The sequence below is a fragment of the Ornithorhynchus anatinus genome, chromosome X1 (genome assembly GCF_004115215.2).
Source record: "Ornithorhynchus anatinus isolate Pmale09 chromosome X1, mOrnAna1.pri.v4, whole genome shotgun sequence".
Taxonomy (NCBI): Eukaryota; Metazoa; Chordata; class Mammalia; order Monotremata; family Ornithorhynchidae; genus Ornithorhynchus; species Ornithorhynchus anatinus.
In genome coordinates this window covers 110415660-110432538 of record NC_041749.1, presented here as the reverse complement: position 1 = coordinate 110432538, position 16879 = coordinate 110415660, and the positions used below count along the sequence as shown (strand labels likewise).

General features: G+C 55.9%; 3 protein-coding genes across 3 annotated transcripts; all 3 read left to right on the top strand.

Annotated features, from left to right (window-relative positions):
- The first annotated feature begins 2981 nt into the window (after window positions 1-2981).
- LOC114806546 (resistin-like) lies at window positions 2982-3994 on the top strand. The gene is made up of 3 exons (XM_029051576.2): window positions 2982-3157; window positions 3328-3405; window positions 3749-3994. Exons 1-3 carry the CDS (start codon window positions 3022-3024, stop codon window positions 3877-3879), a joined length of 345 nt encoding a protein of 114 aa, XP_028907409.1. The 5' UTR covers window positions 2982-3021; the 3' UTR covers window positions 3880-3994.
- A 6256-nt stretch (window positions 3995-10250) lies between these two features.
- Window positions 10251-12020, top strand: LOC103165823 (resistin). Its single transcript, XM_007657896.3, has 4 exons — window positions 10251-10367; window positions 10742-10884; window positions 11500-11577; window positions 11830-12020. Exons 2-4 carry the CDS (start codon window positions 10761-10763, stop codon window positions 11961-11963), a joined length of 336 nt encoding a protein of 111 aa, XP_007656086.1. The 5' UTR covers window positions 10251-10367; window positions 10742-10760; the 3' UTR covers window positions 11964-12020.
- A 966-nt stretch (window positions 12021-12986) lies between these two features.
- On the top strand, window positions 12987-16380 carry LOC100084853 (G-protein coupled receptor 54-like). Its single transcript, XM_029051505.2, has 5 exons — window positions 12987-13309; window positions 13590-13714; window positions 13805-13940; window positions 14685-14923; window positions 15178-16380. Exons 1-5 carry the CDS (start codon window positions 13063-13065, stop codon window positions 15502-15504), a joined length of 1074 nt encoding a protein of 357 aa, XP_028907338.1. The 5' UTR covers window positions 12987-13062; the 3' UTR covers window positions 15505-16380.
- Window positions 16381-16879: the final 499 nt, after the last annotated feature.

Below are 16879 nucleotides of genomic sequence, written 5' to 3'. Positions count from 1 at the left end.
GGGATGAATAAACGGTAGTTAACAGTGGGCAGAATAGGCGAACGAGCCAAGCACCCGTCATTATGCAGAAACCAGGACTGTAATGGCTAATGGGAAGGCAGGCCTGGGAGGAGGGGGATTAATTAGGAACGGCCTGCTGGAGGAGATGACTTTCGTTAGGTGGGCTTTGGTGGGGAGTGGCAGGTTTGGCCAAATAATAATAATAGTGATGGTATTTGTTAAGCACCTACTATATGCCAAGCACTGTTCTAAGCGCAAGCTAATCAGGCTGTCCCACGTGGGGCTCACAGTCTTTAATCTCCATTTTACAGATAAGGTCACTGAGGCACAGAGAAGTTAAGTAACTTGCCCAAAGTCACACAGCAGACAAGTGGGGGAGCCGGGATTAGAACCCACGACCTCTGACTCCTAAGGCCGTGCTCTTTCCACTGAACCACGCTGAAATGGACCGGGTAGGAATTTATGGCCGAGAGAAAGGCACAAGTGATGGATTGGAGGCAAGAAACTCAAGAGTCAGTAACATGAGGTTTGCTTGGGAGGAAGAAGCGTGGCCTAGTAGAAAGACAGGGACTGTGTCCAACCCGATTTACTTGTGTCCACCCCAGTGCTTGGTACCGTGCCTGGCACATAGTAAGTGCTTAACAAATACCACAATTAAATGCCACAATTATTTCCTGGGCAAGATCCTTGCCCCATCCTGCCACCTAGCCCTACACTCTGACTGCTCCCCAAAATGGCTTTCTCCCCCACCAGCCCAGCAGAACCAGTTGGTGCCCGGTTCTCTCCTGAAGAGTGGAAGTGAGAAGGAGAGCCAGCAGTGGAGGGCTAGGGTGTGAGAAGGAGGGGATGGTTAGGGAGGCACACCTACAGTTCATTCATTCATTTATTCATTCATTCAATAGTATTTATTGAGCGCTTATTGTGTGCAGAGCACGGTACTAAGCGCTTAGAATGTACAATTTGGCAACAGAGACAATCTCTGCCCAATGACGGGCTCACAGTCTAAATGGGGGAGACAGTGAAGCAAAAAAGAACAAAACAAAATAAGACATCATCATCAAGATAAATAGAATCAAGGAGATATACATCTCATTAACAAAATGAATAGGGTAATAAATAATATATACAAATGAGCACAGTGCTGAGGGGAAGGGGGAAGAGCAGAGCGGGGAGGGGAGGGGGAACAGAGAGAAAGGGGGGGCTCAGTCTGGGAAGGCCTCCTGGAGGAAGTAAGCTCTCAGTAGGGCTTTGAAGAGGGGTAGAGAGTTAGTTTGGCAGATGTGAGGAGGGAGGGCATTCCAGGGCAGCGGTAGGACATGGGCCAGGGGTCGACGGCGGGATAGGCGTGAATGGAGAACGGTGAGGAGGTGAGTGGCAGAGGAGCGGAGTGTACGGGGTGGGCAATAGAAAGAGAGAAGGGAGGTGAGGTAGGAGGGGGCAAGGGGATGGAGAGCTTTGAAGCCAAGAGTGAGGAGTTTTTGTTTCGTGCGGAGTTTGATAGGCAACCACTGGAGGTTTTTGAGGAGGGGAGTGACATGCCCAGAGCGTTTCTGTAGGAAGATGATCCGGGCAGCGGAATGAAAAATAGACTGGAGTGGGGAGAGACAGGAGGAAGGGAGATCAGAGAGGAGGCTGACACAATAATACAGTTGGGATATTATGAGAACAGAAGAGACAGAAGAGAACGAAGGGATCCAAGGTCACAGGCCAATGGTCCCAGTTTGCAGCTCCAAGTCTCCCTCCAGGCTTCTGCCTGGAAGGGTCCTGGACCCCTCCCTCCTGCCCACTCTGGCCTCTGGGACTAAATCATCCAGTTCCTGAAACCTGACTCTTCCTCCCCCTAAACATGGATGCAGGGGAATCCTCAGCCCCCTTGGGGCTATTGGTCTGGGTTGGGGCGGAGCCTTGAGTGTCACTGATCGCAGAGGTCTTAAGCCCTCAGGACACCAAGCCCTCTAGCATTCCCCTTCGGAGCCAGGTGAGTGAGGCGGCCTTCTTTCATTCATTCATTCAATAGTATTTATTGAGCACTTACTATGTGCAGAGCACTGTACTAAGCGCTTGGAATGAACAAGTCGGCAACAGATAGAGACAGTCCCAGCCGTTTGACGGGCTTACAGGCTAATCGGGGGAGACGGACAGACGAGAACAATGGCAATAAATAGAGTCAAGGGGAAGAGCATCTCGTAAAAACAATGGCAACTAAATAGAATCGAGGCGATGTACAATTCATTAACAAAATAAATAGGGTAATGAAAATATATACAGTTGAGCAGACGAGTACAGTGCTGAGGGGATGGGAAGGGAGAGGGGGAGGAGCAGAGGGAAGTGGGGGGAAAAGAGGGTTAAGCTGCGGAGAGGTGAAGGGGGGGTGGTAGAGGGAGTAGAGGGAGAAGGGGAGCTCAGTCTGGGAAGGCCTCTTGGAGGAGGTGAGTTTTAAGTAGGGTTTTGAAGAGGGGAAGAGAATCAGTTTGGCGGAGGTGAGGAGGGAGGGCGTTCCAGGACCGCGGGAGGATGTGGCCCAGGGGTCGACGGCGGGATGGGCGAGACCGAGGGACAGCGAGGAGGTGGGCGGCGGAGGAGCGGAGCGTGCGGTGGGCGGTAGAAAGAGAGAAGGGAGGAGAGGTAGGAAGGGGCAAGGTGATGGAGAGCCTCGAAGCCTAGAGTGAGGAGTTTTTGTTTGGAGCGGAGGTTGATAGACAACCACTGGAGGTGTTTAAGAAGGGGAGTGACATGCCCAGATTGTTTCTGGAGGAAGATGAGCCGGGCAGCGGAGTGAAGAATAGACTGCAGCGGGGCGAGAGAGGAGGAAGGGAGATCATCCGCTTGCCCCCTACTTTCCACTCGAGTGGTCTTAGCCAGGGCGTTCGGTCCCCCTGCACCCTGGTCCCAGTCCCAGGAGGGAGGGGGGAAGGGGGAACGGGGGCTGGGGTGGCACACTGGGTATTATTATTACTATCATTATTATCATCATCCACCAGCTCCTGTTTTGCCCCCTTGCTCAGGGCATACCTTTCCAGCATGACGAAGGCCATGTTCCTCCTCCACCTTCTCCTCCTCCTCCTCCCTGTCCTCGGGCTGATGGCACAAGAGTGTGCTAAGTGCACCATAGACTCAATCGTGGACCTGAAGATCCAAATGGCTTTGGAGCAGCATGGTACCAGTTCAGAAGCATGAGTCCCCCCGAATCCTCACCCGGCCCCCACTCCCCAGCAGCACAGAGAACCCTGGGGTGGCAGGGGGAGAGAGACTTTGGGGTTCATCCCTGACTGGGGACCCCTCCCCTCCTTCCTGCCCCATCTCCTCTGCTCCCTCTTCTCCTTTCAGTGTCTGCAGCCCTGAACAAGTCGCAATTCCTCTGCACCAGCGTCACCACCCGAGGAAACCTGGCCTCTTGCCCCCTCGGTGAGCTGAGGGGGTGGGTCTTACCTGAGGTGTGCGGATGAGAAGGGAGCAAACCATCTCAGCTCCTTCCCTGTTTTGCCCCTTAACCTTATCCCGGCCACATTCCCTCCCTCCCTTTTTCCTTTCTTCCTGGGACCTGGAGCTACAGAAGCTTTCCCGTGGCTCCTGCCTCAGCTCTGCCCGCTTCCCTCCCAGCCGACACTCAGATCAGTCCTGCTCTCTCCTGAGGGTCAGAGCTGGAGGGGTCCCCGGTCCTACCCTCGGCCCCACCCCTGACTGGCCCCTGCTTCTCGCTCTCTCTCTCTCTCCCTCTGCCTCCTTCTCTCCCTTCTCTCCTTCCCAGGTTACCTGGCCACAGGCTGCTCATGTGGCTTTGCCTGTGGGTCTTGGGACATCCGCTCAGAGATCACATGCCACTGTCAGTGTGCCAACATGGACTGGACCTCGGCCCGCTGCTGCCACTTGACCTTCTGACCCCATCAGGGACACGCATCCCAGCCCAGATCTGACCCCGACCACCTCACCCCTCCCGCGCTGGCTGCTGGCACCCAGCCCTGCCTGGTCTAGATAAACGGAGAGTTCTGCTACAGCCTCTGTCTCTGCTCTCCTTGACTCTGTGCATCCATCACAGTCATCACAGTCCATCAGTGGTATTTATTGAGTGCTATTGTGTGTAGGGCACTCTACTAAGCGCTTGGGAGAGGACAATACAGTAGAGTCAGTGGACGTGCTCCCTGGCCCAAGGCGTTTACCGTCTAGGCAGGGAGAACTTAAAATTAATTACAGAGCAGGGAAGCAGCAGAGTATAGGGATATGGTGGACATCAGTGCTCCGGGACTGGGGGTGGGGTGAGTGTCAAAGAGAGGGGAAATGAGAGATTAGTCAGAGATGGTTTCTTGGAGGAGATACAATTTGAGTAGGGCTTTGGCAGTGGGAAGGGTGGTGGTCTGCCAGGTATGAAGCAGCATGGAGTAGTGGCTAGAGCACGGGCCTGGGAGTCAGAAGGTCATAGGTTCTATTCCCGGCTTCACCACTTGTCTGCTGTGTGACTCTGGGCAAGTCACTTCACTTCTCTGGGCCTCCGTTACCTCATCTGTAAAATGGGGAACTAGAACGTGAGCCCGATGTGGGACAGGGACTGTGTCCAACCCAATTTACTTGTATCCACCCCAGCGCTTAGTAGAGTACCTGGCACATAATAAGTGCTTAACAAATACCATGATTATTATTATTATTTTGAAGGGGGAGGGAGGGAGCTCCAGGTCAGAGGGGGGAAGTGAGCTAGGGGTCAGGAGTGAGACAAGTGAGATAGGGGTACAGAGTAGGATGGTGTTAGAGGAGCAAAGTGCAAGGATCAGGTTGTAGAGGGAGATAAGCGAGGCGAAGTAGGAGGGGGCTAGCTGATTGAGTGCCTTAAAATTGATAGGGAGGAGTTTCTGTTTGATGCAGAGGTGGATGGGCAACCACTGGAGGTTCTTGAGTGAGGAGATGTGGACTGAACAGTTTTGTAGAAGAACGATCCGGACAGCACAGAAGTGGCTCTGCCTCTTGTTAGCTGTGTGACTGTGGGCGAGTCACTTAACTTCTCTGTGCCTCAGTTACCTCCTCTGTAAAATGGGCATTAAGATTGTGAGCCTCACGTGGGACAACCTGATGACCCTGTATCTGCCCCAGCGCTTTGAACAGTGCTCTGCACATAGTAAGCGCTTAACAAATACCAACATTGTTGTAGTTAGGACCGGAGTGGGGAGAGGCAGGAGACAGGGAGGTCATCGAGGAGGCTGATTCGATAGCTGAGACGGGTTAGGATAAGTGCTTGGATCTGTTTGGATGGAGAGGATTCTAGAGACGTTGTGAAGGTAAAAGCCACCACCTTCTGGGTGGCTCCTCGTACCCTGCCACTTGGGCTCTGCTCTGCCCCGGGTTATACCCTCCTAGCCCGGGGCCCCCGATGGAAAGCCACGGCGCTGGGGGAGATGGACAAAGAACTTCCAGAGGCCCAGATCTTCGAGTCACAGATCCTCTTGCCGAAAGCCACTGCTCATAATAATGTTGGTATTTGTTAAGCGCTTCCTATGTGCAGAGCACTGTTCTAAGCGCTGGGGGAGATACAGGGTCATCAGGTTGTCCCACATGAGGCTCACAGTTAATCCCCATTTTGCAGATGAGGTAACTGAGGCACAGAGAAGTTAAGTGACTTGCCCACAGTCACACAGCTGACAAGTGGCAGAGCCGGGAGTCGAACCCATGACCTCTGACTCCGAAGCCCAGGCTCTTTCCACTGAGCCACGCTGCTCATGAGAGGAAGAGAGGAGTAAGGGGCGGGGCGGGCAGGGAGGAGTGCCGAGTTTAGGCCCCAGATATCCCAGTTTCCTTCTTTGGAATCCAGTTTTCTCCTGCCTCCCTCTTCTCCCCACCAAGGGTCACCACTGGCCCCTCCTGTGGTCCTGCCTGGTCCGAGGTGAAACGGAGGTGGCGGGGGAAGGCTACGAACTGCCGTGCACCTCGATAATGCCCGGCCACCCCGGGGCTCATGCAACTTCCGCCTCAAGACCATCTCTGGCTACCCAGTTAAGGGCAATCCAGTGAGAGTGGCCAGCAGCCAAGGGATTAGACAAATCTCCAACTGTGCCAAGTGCCAGTTCGGATCACTTTATGTCTAGCCTGTTCCTGCCTCTTCCTCCCTCCTAATCCCCAGGAATTTGGTATTTCCTGGTCTGGGCAGGAGCATAAACCAGTAAGCCTGGCACAGTAAGGCGAAGGGTTATTTGAGGAAAAGAACACAGGAAGGAAATGAGGGAACCGTTACTGAAAACGTATCTTTAAGCACCAAGACCAACAGGTGACAAGAATCCTGGCGGCGGGACAGGTGAACCCAGAAGAGAAGTTGGTTCTAAAAGCCAGTCTGGGAGTCAGATGACCTGAGTTCTAATTCCAGCTCCGCCACTTGTCTGCTGTGCGACCTTGGGCAAGACCCTTAACCTTTTTGTGCCTCTCAGTTCCTTCTACTATAAAATGGGGATTCGATACCTGTTCTCCCTCCTATTTAGACTATGAGCCCCATGTGGGACCTGATGATCTTGTATCTACCCCAGAGCTTAGTATAGGGCTTGCTTGGCACATAGTAAGCATTTAACAGATACCACAATTATTATTGTTGGGCACTGGTGTGGACCAACTTGTCCTTCCCCTCTCTTCTCCATCATCATCCCTCTTAGGTGCTGGAGAACATACAATACATGTACATCCTTGCCCTCCAGGAGTTTACAACCTAATGGGGAATATGAAGCAGGTCAATTTTGCAAACATGCAACCAAACAATAGGTGAAACAAAAGTAAGGAATTAGTCAAATGAGCAAAGTGGCCTACTGGATAGAGCAGGGGCCTGGGAGTCAGAAGGACCTGTGTTCTAATCCCAGCTCAGCCACTCATCTGCTGTGTGACCTTGGGCAAGTCACTTTACTTCTTTGTGCCTCAGTTCTCTAATCTGTAAAATGGAGATTAAGGCTGTGAGCCCCAAGTGGGACATGGACTATGTCCAACCTGACTAGCTTGTATCCAGCCCCAGTGCCTGGCACATAGTAAGCGCTTAATAAATACCACAGTTTATTTTTGTGATTATTATATTGTCTTCTGGGTGGCTCCTCAGGCTCTGGGCCACTCCCCCATCTGAATCCCCCACCCAGAGAACTCTGCCATCTGGGCTCTGGCCTACCCTCCGTGTGTACAGAGAAGCAGCGTGGCTCAGTGGAAAGAGCACGGGCATGGGAGCCAGAGGTCATGGGTTCGAATCCCGGCTCTGCCACCTGTCAGCTGTGTGACTGTGGGCAAGTCACTTTACTTCTCTGTGCCTCAGTTCCCTCATCTGTAAAATGGGGATGAAGACCGTGAGCCTCATGTGGGACAACCTGATTACCCTATATCTACCCCAGCGCTTAGAACTGTGCTCTGCACATAGTAAGCGCTTAACAAATACCAATATTATTATTACAGGCTTAGCCTGGGCTCCCTGATAGGAGATTGGAAGAGCCAGAAACTTTTCCCACTAGTGAAACTTAGAGAATCAGTGGGGTCTAGTGGAAAGAGTCCAGGTCTGGGAGTCAGAGGACCTGGATTCTTATCGCAGCTCTGCCACTAGCCTGCTGTGTGACCTTGGGCAAGTCACTTAACTTCTCTATGCCTCAGTTACCTCATCTGTAAAATGAGGATTACGACTGAGTCCCATGTGGGACAGGGGCTGTGTCTAACCTGACTGCCTCGTATCTACCACAGTGCTCAGTACAGTGCTTGGCACATAATAAGCACTAAACAAATATCATTATTATTATTATTATTATCTCAGTCCCAGCAGACAGAACCAGAACTCTCGATTCCCAGAATCGTGTGCTTTCCATTGGATCAGCAGCAGGACTAAACAGTAATGGACAGATGTTCCCAAGGGAACTCGGATGGCTGAAGGGGTGACACGACCAGGAAGGTGGGTATTCAATCATATTTACTGAGTGCTTACTGTGTGCAGAGCACTGTACTAAGCGCTTGAGAGAGTACAATATAACAATATACAGACACATTCCCTGCCCACAACGATCTTACACTGTAGAGGACTGTAAGGCTATGCAGGGGTCAAAGCGTAAGCAATTGGTGGGAGATGAGAGAGTCAAGAGGGAGGTACAACTAGGGAGGGATGAAGGATTCATTCATTCATTCAATAGTATTTATTAAGCACTTACTATGTGCAGAGCACTGTACTAAGCGCTTGGAATCTACAATTCGATAACAGATAGAGACAATCCCTGCCCATTGACGGGCTTACAGTCTAATCGGGGGAGACAGACAGACAAAAACAATAGCAATAAATAGAATCAAGGGGATGTACACCTTATTAACAAAATAAATAGGGTAATAAAAATATATACAAATGAGCGGATGAGCACAGTGCTGAGGGGAGGGGAAGGGAGAGGGGGAGGAGCAGAGGGAAAGGGGGGGAAAGGGGGGCTTAGCTGAAGGGAGGTGAAGGGGGGGCAGAGAGGCAGTAGAGGGAGCAGAGGGAAAAGGGGAAACTCAATCTGGGAAGGCCTCTTGGAGGAGGTGAACTCTCAATAAGCTTTGAAGAGGGGAAGAGAATTAGTTTGGCTGAGGTGAGGAGGGAGGGCATTCCAGGACAGCGGGAGGATATGGGCCAGGGGTCGATGGTGGGATAGGCGAGAACGGGGGATGGTGAGGAGGTGGGCGGCAGAGGAGCGGAGCCTACGGGGTGGGCAGTAGAAAGAGAGAAGGGAGGAGAGTTAGGAGGGGGCAAGGTGATGGAGAGCCTTGAAGCCGAGAGTGAGAAGTTTTTTTTTGTGCGGAGGTTGATAGGCAGCCACTGGAGGGTTTTAAGAAGGGGAGTGACATGCCCAGAGCGTTTCTGTGGGAAGATGAGCCGGGCAGTGGAATGAAATAGACTGGAGTGGGGAGAGACAGGAGGAAGGGAGATCAGAGAGAAGGCTGACACAATAATCCAGCCGGGATATTATGAGAGCCCGGACCAGTAAGATAGCCGTTTGGGTGGAGAGGAAAGGGTGGATCTTGGCGATATTATGAAGGTGAGACCGGCAGGCCTCGGTGACGGATTGGATGTGTGGGGTGAATGAGAGAGCAGAGTCAAGGATGACACCGAGGTTGCGGGCTTGAGAGACGGGAAGGATGGTCGTACCATCCACGGTGATAAAGAAGGCAGGAAGAGGGCAGGGTTTGGGAGGGAAAATAAGAAGCTCAGTTTTGGCCATGTTGAGTTCTAGGTGGCGGGCAGACATCCAGGTAGAGACATCCTGGAGGCAGGAGGAGATACAAGTCTGAAGGGAGAGGGAGAGGACAGGGGCAGAGATGTAGATTTCAGATGTAACAAAAGAGAGTGGAAAAATGGAAAAGGAGAAATTGGGGAAGTGGCATGGCATAGTGGCATAGGGCTTTGATTGCTGCAGGAGGTAGTGAGGTTAGATAAGAGGAAAGACCTCCGAACTAAACCATTTTGGTCAGGTTACCAGTGGAGGGGGCATATTCCTGCCCTCCCAGGTCCCCCACCTCTCTCACTTCCCCTCATACAAGGGAAGCTGCATGGCATAGTGGTTAGAGCACGGGTCTGGGAGTCAGAAGGACCTGGGTTCTAATCCCGACTCTGCCACTTGTCTGCTGTGTGGCCTTGGGCAAGTCATTTAACTTTTCTGTACCTCAGTCCCCCATTCTGTGAAATGGGGATTAAGTCTGTGAGCCCCACGTGGGACATGGACTGTGTCCAACCTGACTAGCTTGTATCTACCCCAGCGCTTAGAACAGTGCTTGACACATAGTACGTGCTTAACAAATACCAACATTATTATTATACCCCCTTTCCCAGGTGAGAGACGAAGGGACTGGGCCTGGCTCCGTGAGAGAGAGACCCAGTGGGAGTCCTCAGTCACCTTATAAACCAAAAACAGACTCACAGGTGACTAGGATCCTTCCTGTCTATCCCCATCCCTTCAGCGATCTCTGCCTGATGGTTTACTCTGCACAACTTCCCTACATCTGCCTCCTCCCCCCCTGCCCCCGCAGACCCCAGAACGCTGCAAGAGTGGAAGAAAGAAGCCAACGAGCTCATCTCTCTGGCCCCCGGCCCGCCCTCACCTTCCCCTCACGACACCTCACTATTTCCCTTGCCCTCTCTTGGCAAGGGAATTGGCAGCACCGGCCCCAAGGAGGAAGTTGGGAAATCAGAGACATCGATTGTGTCAAGATCCAAGAGCCTTGAGTAACTGTCAAGGTTCCAGGAAAGGCTGCGTCAAGGACACATGAGTACATAAATATGGTAACAGCCCCTGTCTGCCCTCAAGTCCAACAAGAGAAAGTGAGTACCACAACCCTCTAGCTCTTCTTCTTTACAGCCTTTTTCAGCCACCTCCTTCCCCCACGCCAAAGTGCCAGCTTTCTTTGAAGAGACCCAGGTATTTAATTAATTAATTAATGTTGGTATTAAGTGCTTACTATGTGCAGAGTACTGTTCTAAACACTGGGGTAGATACAGGGTAATCAGGTTGTCCCACGTGAGGCTCACAGTTAATCCCCATTTTACAGATGAGGTAACTGAGGCACAGAGAAGTTAAATGACTTGCCCACAGTCACACAGCTGACAAGTGGCAGAACCGGGAATCGAACCCATGACCTCTGACTCCGAAGCCCAGGCTCTTTCCACCGAGCCACGATTTACCCACCTCCTGCCCACCACCCAGTTCCCTCCTTCCCCTTGAATTTGCACTCTGAGTCAGAAGAGTTGGGCTCTGGGCTGGGAGGGGACTCTGCCGATTTTTTCTTCCCCCAGGTCATCACCCTCCAGCAGGATGAAGGCTGCTCTCCTCCTTTCCTTCCTTCTCCCCTTCTTTGGGCTCTTGGCCTTGGGGAGCACTCAGTGGATCCTGGACACGGACGTGATCGAGAAGATCCAAGAGAGAGTCAACTCCCTCGGTAATGATCCATCCCCCCGCAGAACACCGGCCACCAGAGACGCAGTTAGAAGTCAAGTCTGTTTCCCCATCCTAGACCCTAGTTGTGCCCCCGAGCCTAAACCCAGTCTTGACCCCGATTCCAATTCCCACCTGTTCCTTGAACCAGTACATCTCTCCCTCCCTCTCTCCCTCTCCCCTTTCTCCCTCTTTCCCTCCCATTCCCTCTCTCCCCCCCCCACTTTTCTCCCTCTTTTTTCCCCACTCTTTCACTCTCTCAACATCTCTCTCTCTCTGTGTCTTTTGGTGCGTGTCTCCCTGTGTCTCTCTGTGTCTCTCTGTCTCGCTCTCTTGTCCCCCTCTCTTTCCTAGCCAGGCAGGAAGCCCTGCAGAAACTCGGCGGTGGGGAGCTGCGGAGGAGCTGGAGGGGAGATTGCTGAGTGGAGGCTGGCTTCCTGGGCCTCTGCCCTATCCAGGGAAGGACTAGAGCAGCTGGGTTCTGAGCAGGGGGTAGGGCTGGAGGGGTTGGGGGTAGGGGTGGAAATTGCCAGGGGGGAGAAGGAAGGTTAAGGAGGCGGGGGATCTGGCCCTAGCCAGTGGGTGAGATCTGGAGCTCTTTTTCTCCTTCTCCCGACAGTGTCGTCTGCTCTTAAGGACCTCAGCCTTGTCTGCACCAGTGTCTTTACCCAAGGAGCCCTGGTGGCCTGCCCTTCAGGTTAACCCAGAGCCTCCCATGCTCCAACCCCCTCCCTGCTCCAAATCCCCGGATCCAGACCTCTCCTGCCCTTTTGCCCCATCCCCCAGCCCCTCATTCTCCCTTCCCCGCCACCTATCTTAGTCACTGCCCACTGCCAGACTCCCACTGCCCCAGTCCCCTGCACTCCCTGCCCCTCAGGCTCCTCTGAGCCCCCAGGTCCCCCCCGGCCACTCCTCCCTTTTGCCTCCCTCCCCTCCCCGCGTCTACCAGGTTACAAAGCTACGGCCTGTTCCTGTGGCTCGGCTTGTGGCTCGTGGGACATCCGCTCAGACACCGTGTGCCACTGTCAGTGCAGGGGGATCGACTGGACCTCTGCCCGCTGCTGCCAGATAAGGACCGCCTGAGGCCCAGACTCTGGGTCCCTGGAGGCAAGGGGAGAAATAAACAGGCATACTCTGGCAGTCTGCGGGGCTTTCTTGGGACAAGAGAGGGAGCGAGAGAGCGAGAGCGTCAGCTCCTACTTGGGGGAGGGGGCTGCGCTCTGGGGCGGGAGGAAGGGGGTCCAGGGGAGAACGGTAGGGCGAGGGGGAGGAGGAGCATTTCCTTGGGTCATAGCAGTGGCTCACTGCACCCGGCAGGAACACGCTGTTCCAGGAAATCCAGGGAGGCGACGAGGGGCGGGGGGAAGGGTGAGGGTGCGCAAAGCGGGAAGGGGGATGGAAGACAGAGAAGGGAGCAGCCCCCTTCCAAGTTGCGGCTCTAGCTTTCTGCATAGCCGGGGTGGGGAGAGATGGGGAGGAGACGAAGGAGGGGACCCACCGTTCGGATGGACACCCAGACAACGTACGTTGGGCACAGACTCACGCTCACAGACTGACGTTCAAACACACACACACACACACACACAGACTCAAAGACCCACATGGAAGAGACTCATTCACACACATACACGGTGCCACAAATTCCGTTTCACCGACACAGTCGAATCTTCCGTGCACTCTGTTTCTCTTACACACACAGACACACACACACACAAACACACAACACACACACCCTCTGTTCGTCCCGCGCTGTCCCCGGTGCTGAAGCCTCTGACTCCACCGAACCGGAGACGCGGAGACGGGAGGGGAGGAGCAGAAGGGAGAGGCGAACCCCTGGGGTCCCGGTCGGCGATCCCCCTAGCATCTCCCTCCCTGCCCTCCAGAGCTCCTCCCACGTTTTCCTAGAAGCACCAATCGGGAGCTTTCAGATTCCCTCTGAGTTCTCCCCCCTCCCCTTAAAGTTTGCCCTCCGGAGTCGGGGGGACCGAGCCCGCGGGGACAGAGGGACAGAAGGGGAGAAGGCGGGACGGGGCGCGGGGTACGGCGCGAAGGGCGGGGGAGAGGGACGGGACGGACGGAGGGTCGGGACCGCCTGTTGGGGGTGGAGGGGGTCGGGAGGGGCGACTCGGTCGATCCCGGGACGACGAGGCCGACTAGCCCCTAGCTGGCCGGCGTGGGACCGATGGAGGAGCAGGACGGGGCCGGGGCCTGGAGCAGCGGCGAGGACGGGAACGGTTCCGGGCCGAGCGTCCCGGGCCGCTGGCTGTATAACGGGACCGGGGAGGGCCCACCGCCGCTGCTCACGGACGCCTGGCTCGTCCCTCTCTTCTACGCGCTGGTCATGGCTCTGGGGCTACTGGGCAACGCGCTGCTCCTCTTCGTGTTGAGCCGGCGGCGGGGCGTGCGCACGGCCACGCATTGCTACCTCGGTGAGCGGACCGGACGGCTGGGCGATCGGGGCCTCCCCCGAGTCCAAACCCCCCATCCCCCCATCCCTCAGACCCCCCGGTCTGAGTCCGAGACCGAGAACTCGCCCGGACTGCCTGCCCGCCCCCCCCCTCGGTCGGGGGGAGGGGGTCGGGCCCACCCTCGTTCCGGCCCGTTGGGGGGGCTCCTGGGGCTGGCAAGGCGGAGGCTCCTTGTCTCCAGGTCTCGGCCCCCCCGAGCGACTTCCCTCCCTCCCTCCTTCCCTCCCTCCCGCCCCGCTAGCCAACTTGGCCATCACGGACGTGGTGTTCCTGCTCTGCTGCGTGCCTTTCACCGCCACCCTCTACCCGCTGCCCGGATGGGTTTTCGGGGAGTTTATGTGCAAGTTTGTCAACTACGTGCAGCAGGTAGGAGGAGCCCGCGTTCTGGGAGGGGAGCAGGGGCTGGGGGGCAGGGGGCCGGGCCACTCCGAACACAGCAGTGTCCCCGCTCCCCAGGTGACGGTCCAGGCCACCTGCCTGACACTGACAGCTATGAGCGTCGACCGCTGCTATGCCACGCTGTTCCCCCTGCGCTCGCTGCGCCATCGCACGGCCCACAGTGCCATGGCCATCAGCACCGCCATATGGCTGGGTGAAGCGGCGCCCCGGGAGCCCCACCCCAGCTCGGCACCCCCCATCCCCCACCCCCAGCACCCGAGCCCCTCCTTTCCCAGTCCCCGAATGAGGGAGAGAAGCAGCAGGGAGACAGCAAAGAGGCGCTGCCGAGAGAAAGCAGAGATAAGGGAATACCTGCCCTATTCACCCCTCTTCTCTCCTCCTGCCGCCCATCTGGCTCTGCCTCCCCCCCCCCCCCCCGCCACTAGCGCGTCCTTCCTCTTTAGCCCCAAGGGTCCTGCCCCCAGGCTCACTCTTTTCCGCCACCTCCGGCTCCCGGGTCCCTTTACCTGGCCCTGGCTAATGCTTCTTCCCCTTTCCCCTTCACCCCCTCTCTCTTCCTTTCCCTCTCCTCCTCCCTTCTCCTCCTCCCCCTCTTCGTCCTCCCCTTTACTCCCCTCCCCCTTCTTCCTCTTCCCCTTCTCCTCTCTCTTCCTCCTCCCCCCTTTCCCCTCCTCCTCCTGTCTCTTCCTCCTTCCCCCTTTCCCCTCCTCCTCCTGCCTCTTCCTCCTCCCCCTTTCCCCCTCCTCCTCCTGCCTCTTCCTCCCCTCTTCTTCTCTCTCCTCCTCCCCCTCCTCCTTCTCCTCCCTCCTCCCCCTCCTTCTTTCCACTCTTCCTTCCCCCCCACCCCTCCCCTCTCCTCCCGCCGCCTCTTCCTTCTCCCCCCACTCCTTCTCCTCCTTCTCCCTCCCTCTTCCCCTCTCCTTCTCCTCCTCCCCAGGCTCCTTGGCCCTGGCAGTGCCAGCAGCGTTGCCCCCGAGGCTAGAACTCGGCTACTGGTATGGGCTTCGCATTTACTGCACCGAGGCCTTTGCCAGCCAGTCTGGGGCCCGGGCCCTGGGACTCTACACCTTCCTGGTCGCCTACCTGCTGCCCTTGGCCACCATTGTCCTGTGTGCCGCCTGTGTCCTGCACCGCTTGCGCCGGCCTGCTGTGGGGCCCCTGGAGGCTGGGCATCAGGTCAGTGGGAAGGAGGGGTGGGGGGAGGGAGTTGCCGGGGACAAGGCGAGGAGGTGCAAACTGGGCAGGCTAAGGGTCTGAAGGGTGGGCTGGGGTCAGGACAGGAGGTCTAGAACTGGGGCGGGGGAGGGGCAGGGAGAGGGAACTGTCTCTCGCCTCACCCCGCCCCACCCAGCCGGAAGAAGGTGGATGGACGGGAGAGAAGCCCACCACTCTTCAGCACCCAGAATCTCCCTGCCCTTCCTTCCTCGCAGGCCCCTCCGGGCCCCCCTCCTTCACGGGCCCGGGTGTCGCGGATGGTGGTGGCCGTAGTGGTGGTGTTTGCCGTCTGCTGGGGGCCCATCCAGCTGTTCCTGCTACTCCAGGGCCTGGCCCCCCCTGCCCGCCCCTCCTACACCACTTACAAGCTCAAGACCTGGGCCAACTGCATGAGCTATGCCAACTCAGCCCTCAACCCCCTTGTCTATGCCTTCCTGGGTCACAACTTCCGCAAGTCCTTCCACAAAGCCATTCCCTTGCTCTCCCGGCCTCCGGCCCCCGGGGCCCTGCCCCCAACGAGGGGCCTAGTCCCTCTTGCCTGAGAGAGAAGGGCCCCTGGCCCTGGGGTGATGGGTTCTGAATCACAGGGCAGAGGGGCAGAGTCTGGGAGAAGTCTGGAGACCCCGAACAGAAGCCCCCACTGCCATCAGACAAATCTGGTGTGGGGTGGGGAGACCTGACCCTCATCACCCACAGTTCACCCCTGACCTCTAATCCCTTCTAACAGGGAACAAGTGTAACTGATGGCTGAGGAGGTAGGGGTGGAGGGGCTAGGGGGCCAGGAGAGGCTGTCTGGGTGGGTGTGGCTAATTTAGAAGTGTGCAGTTCTGAGTCTGTGTGTGTGTGTGCGTGCGTGCGTCTGAGAAGGATGGATATTTGTATGTATGTGTGTGTGAGAGGAGGATGGCTATGTGTATGTGTGTGTGTGACTGTGCGTATGCCTGAGCGTGGGTGGTATTCGCGTGTGACCAGGACTGCATTTGAAGGGGTTGACTGTCTCCCCCCTTCACAACTAAATCCCCCAGTCAGATGTGTGCACGTGACTCCAGCGGTCTGTCCCATTATGACACATCTGTTTCCTCTCGGCTATCTGTCTGTGGGACTGCAGCCGGAAACCTCAAAGATGAGAGGACCCCACCCTGGCCTCCCTCACGGTGGAGGGAGGGATGGGGCTTGGAGGACCCAGTATTTCTGCCTCCAGGCACCTCTTCCTCCTAGTCAGGGAGACCAGATGCCCTGGAATGTAGAGGCCTGGCATGCCCCTCCCTCCACTCCCGGGCCCCCCCCGCCTCTCCCTCCCCCTCTAAATATATACACTTTGCGTGGTTTTCAAGTAGGAAGAAATGTGGTTTTCCGGATGCAATGGCAGTGGCCACACTTCTTGGCTTCTTATTCCCAATAAAAGTTTGAAGAGTTCAGGGATGCCTCTGTGTCTGATTAATCTCCCAGACCTTCCAGCTCTGCCCTTTCCTGATTACCTGGGTTCTCTTCTTGGCCCTAGCCCTCCCCCAGGGTTTCAGTTAGAAAGTTGACCACTGGTCTGGGAGCCAGGATGCCGGGCTGGGAGCTGGGCCCCCCATGAGCCAACGATGGTCACTTGCTGACCCTCTTCCTGCAACCCAGGATGTTCTTGGGGTGGGGGGAGAGGGAGACTGTTCTCATCAGTAACACTCCCTGGGGATTCAGGCCCTGGCAGATCCCTGCCTCCCCCGCCCCCCGGCCCCAACTCTTGGTTTGTTCCCAGGTATCTCCAAGATCGTGGAATAGATCCACCTCTGGGATCTTCCCTCCTTATACCACTTACAAGCTTGAGACCTGGGCCAATTGCATAAGCTATGCCAACTCAGCCCACAAGCCCCTGGGCTAAGCCTTCCCAGGTCACAGTTTCTGCAAGTCCTTCACAAAGCCATTCCCTTG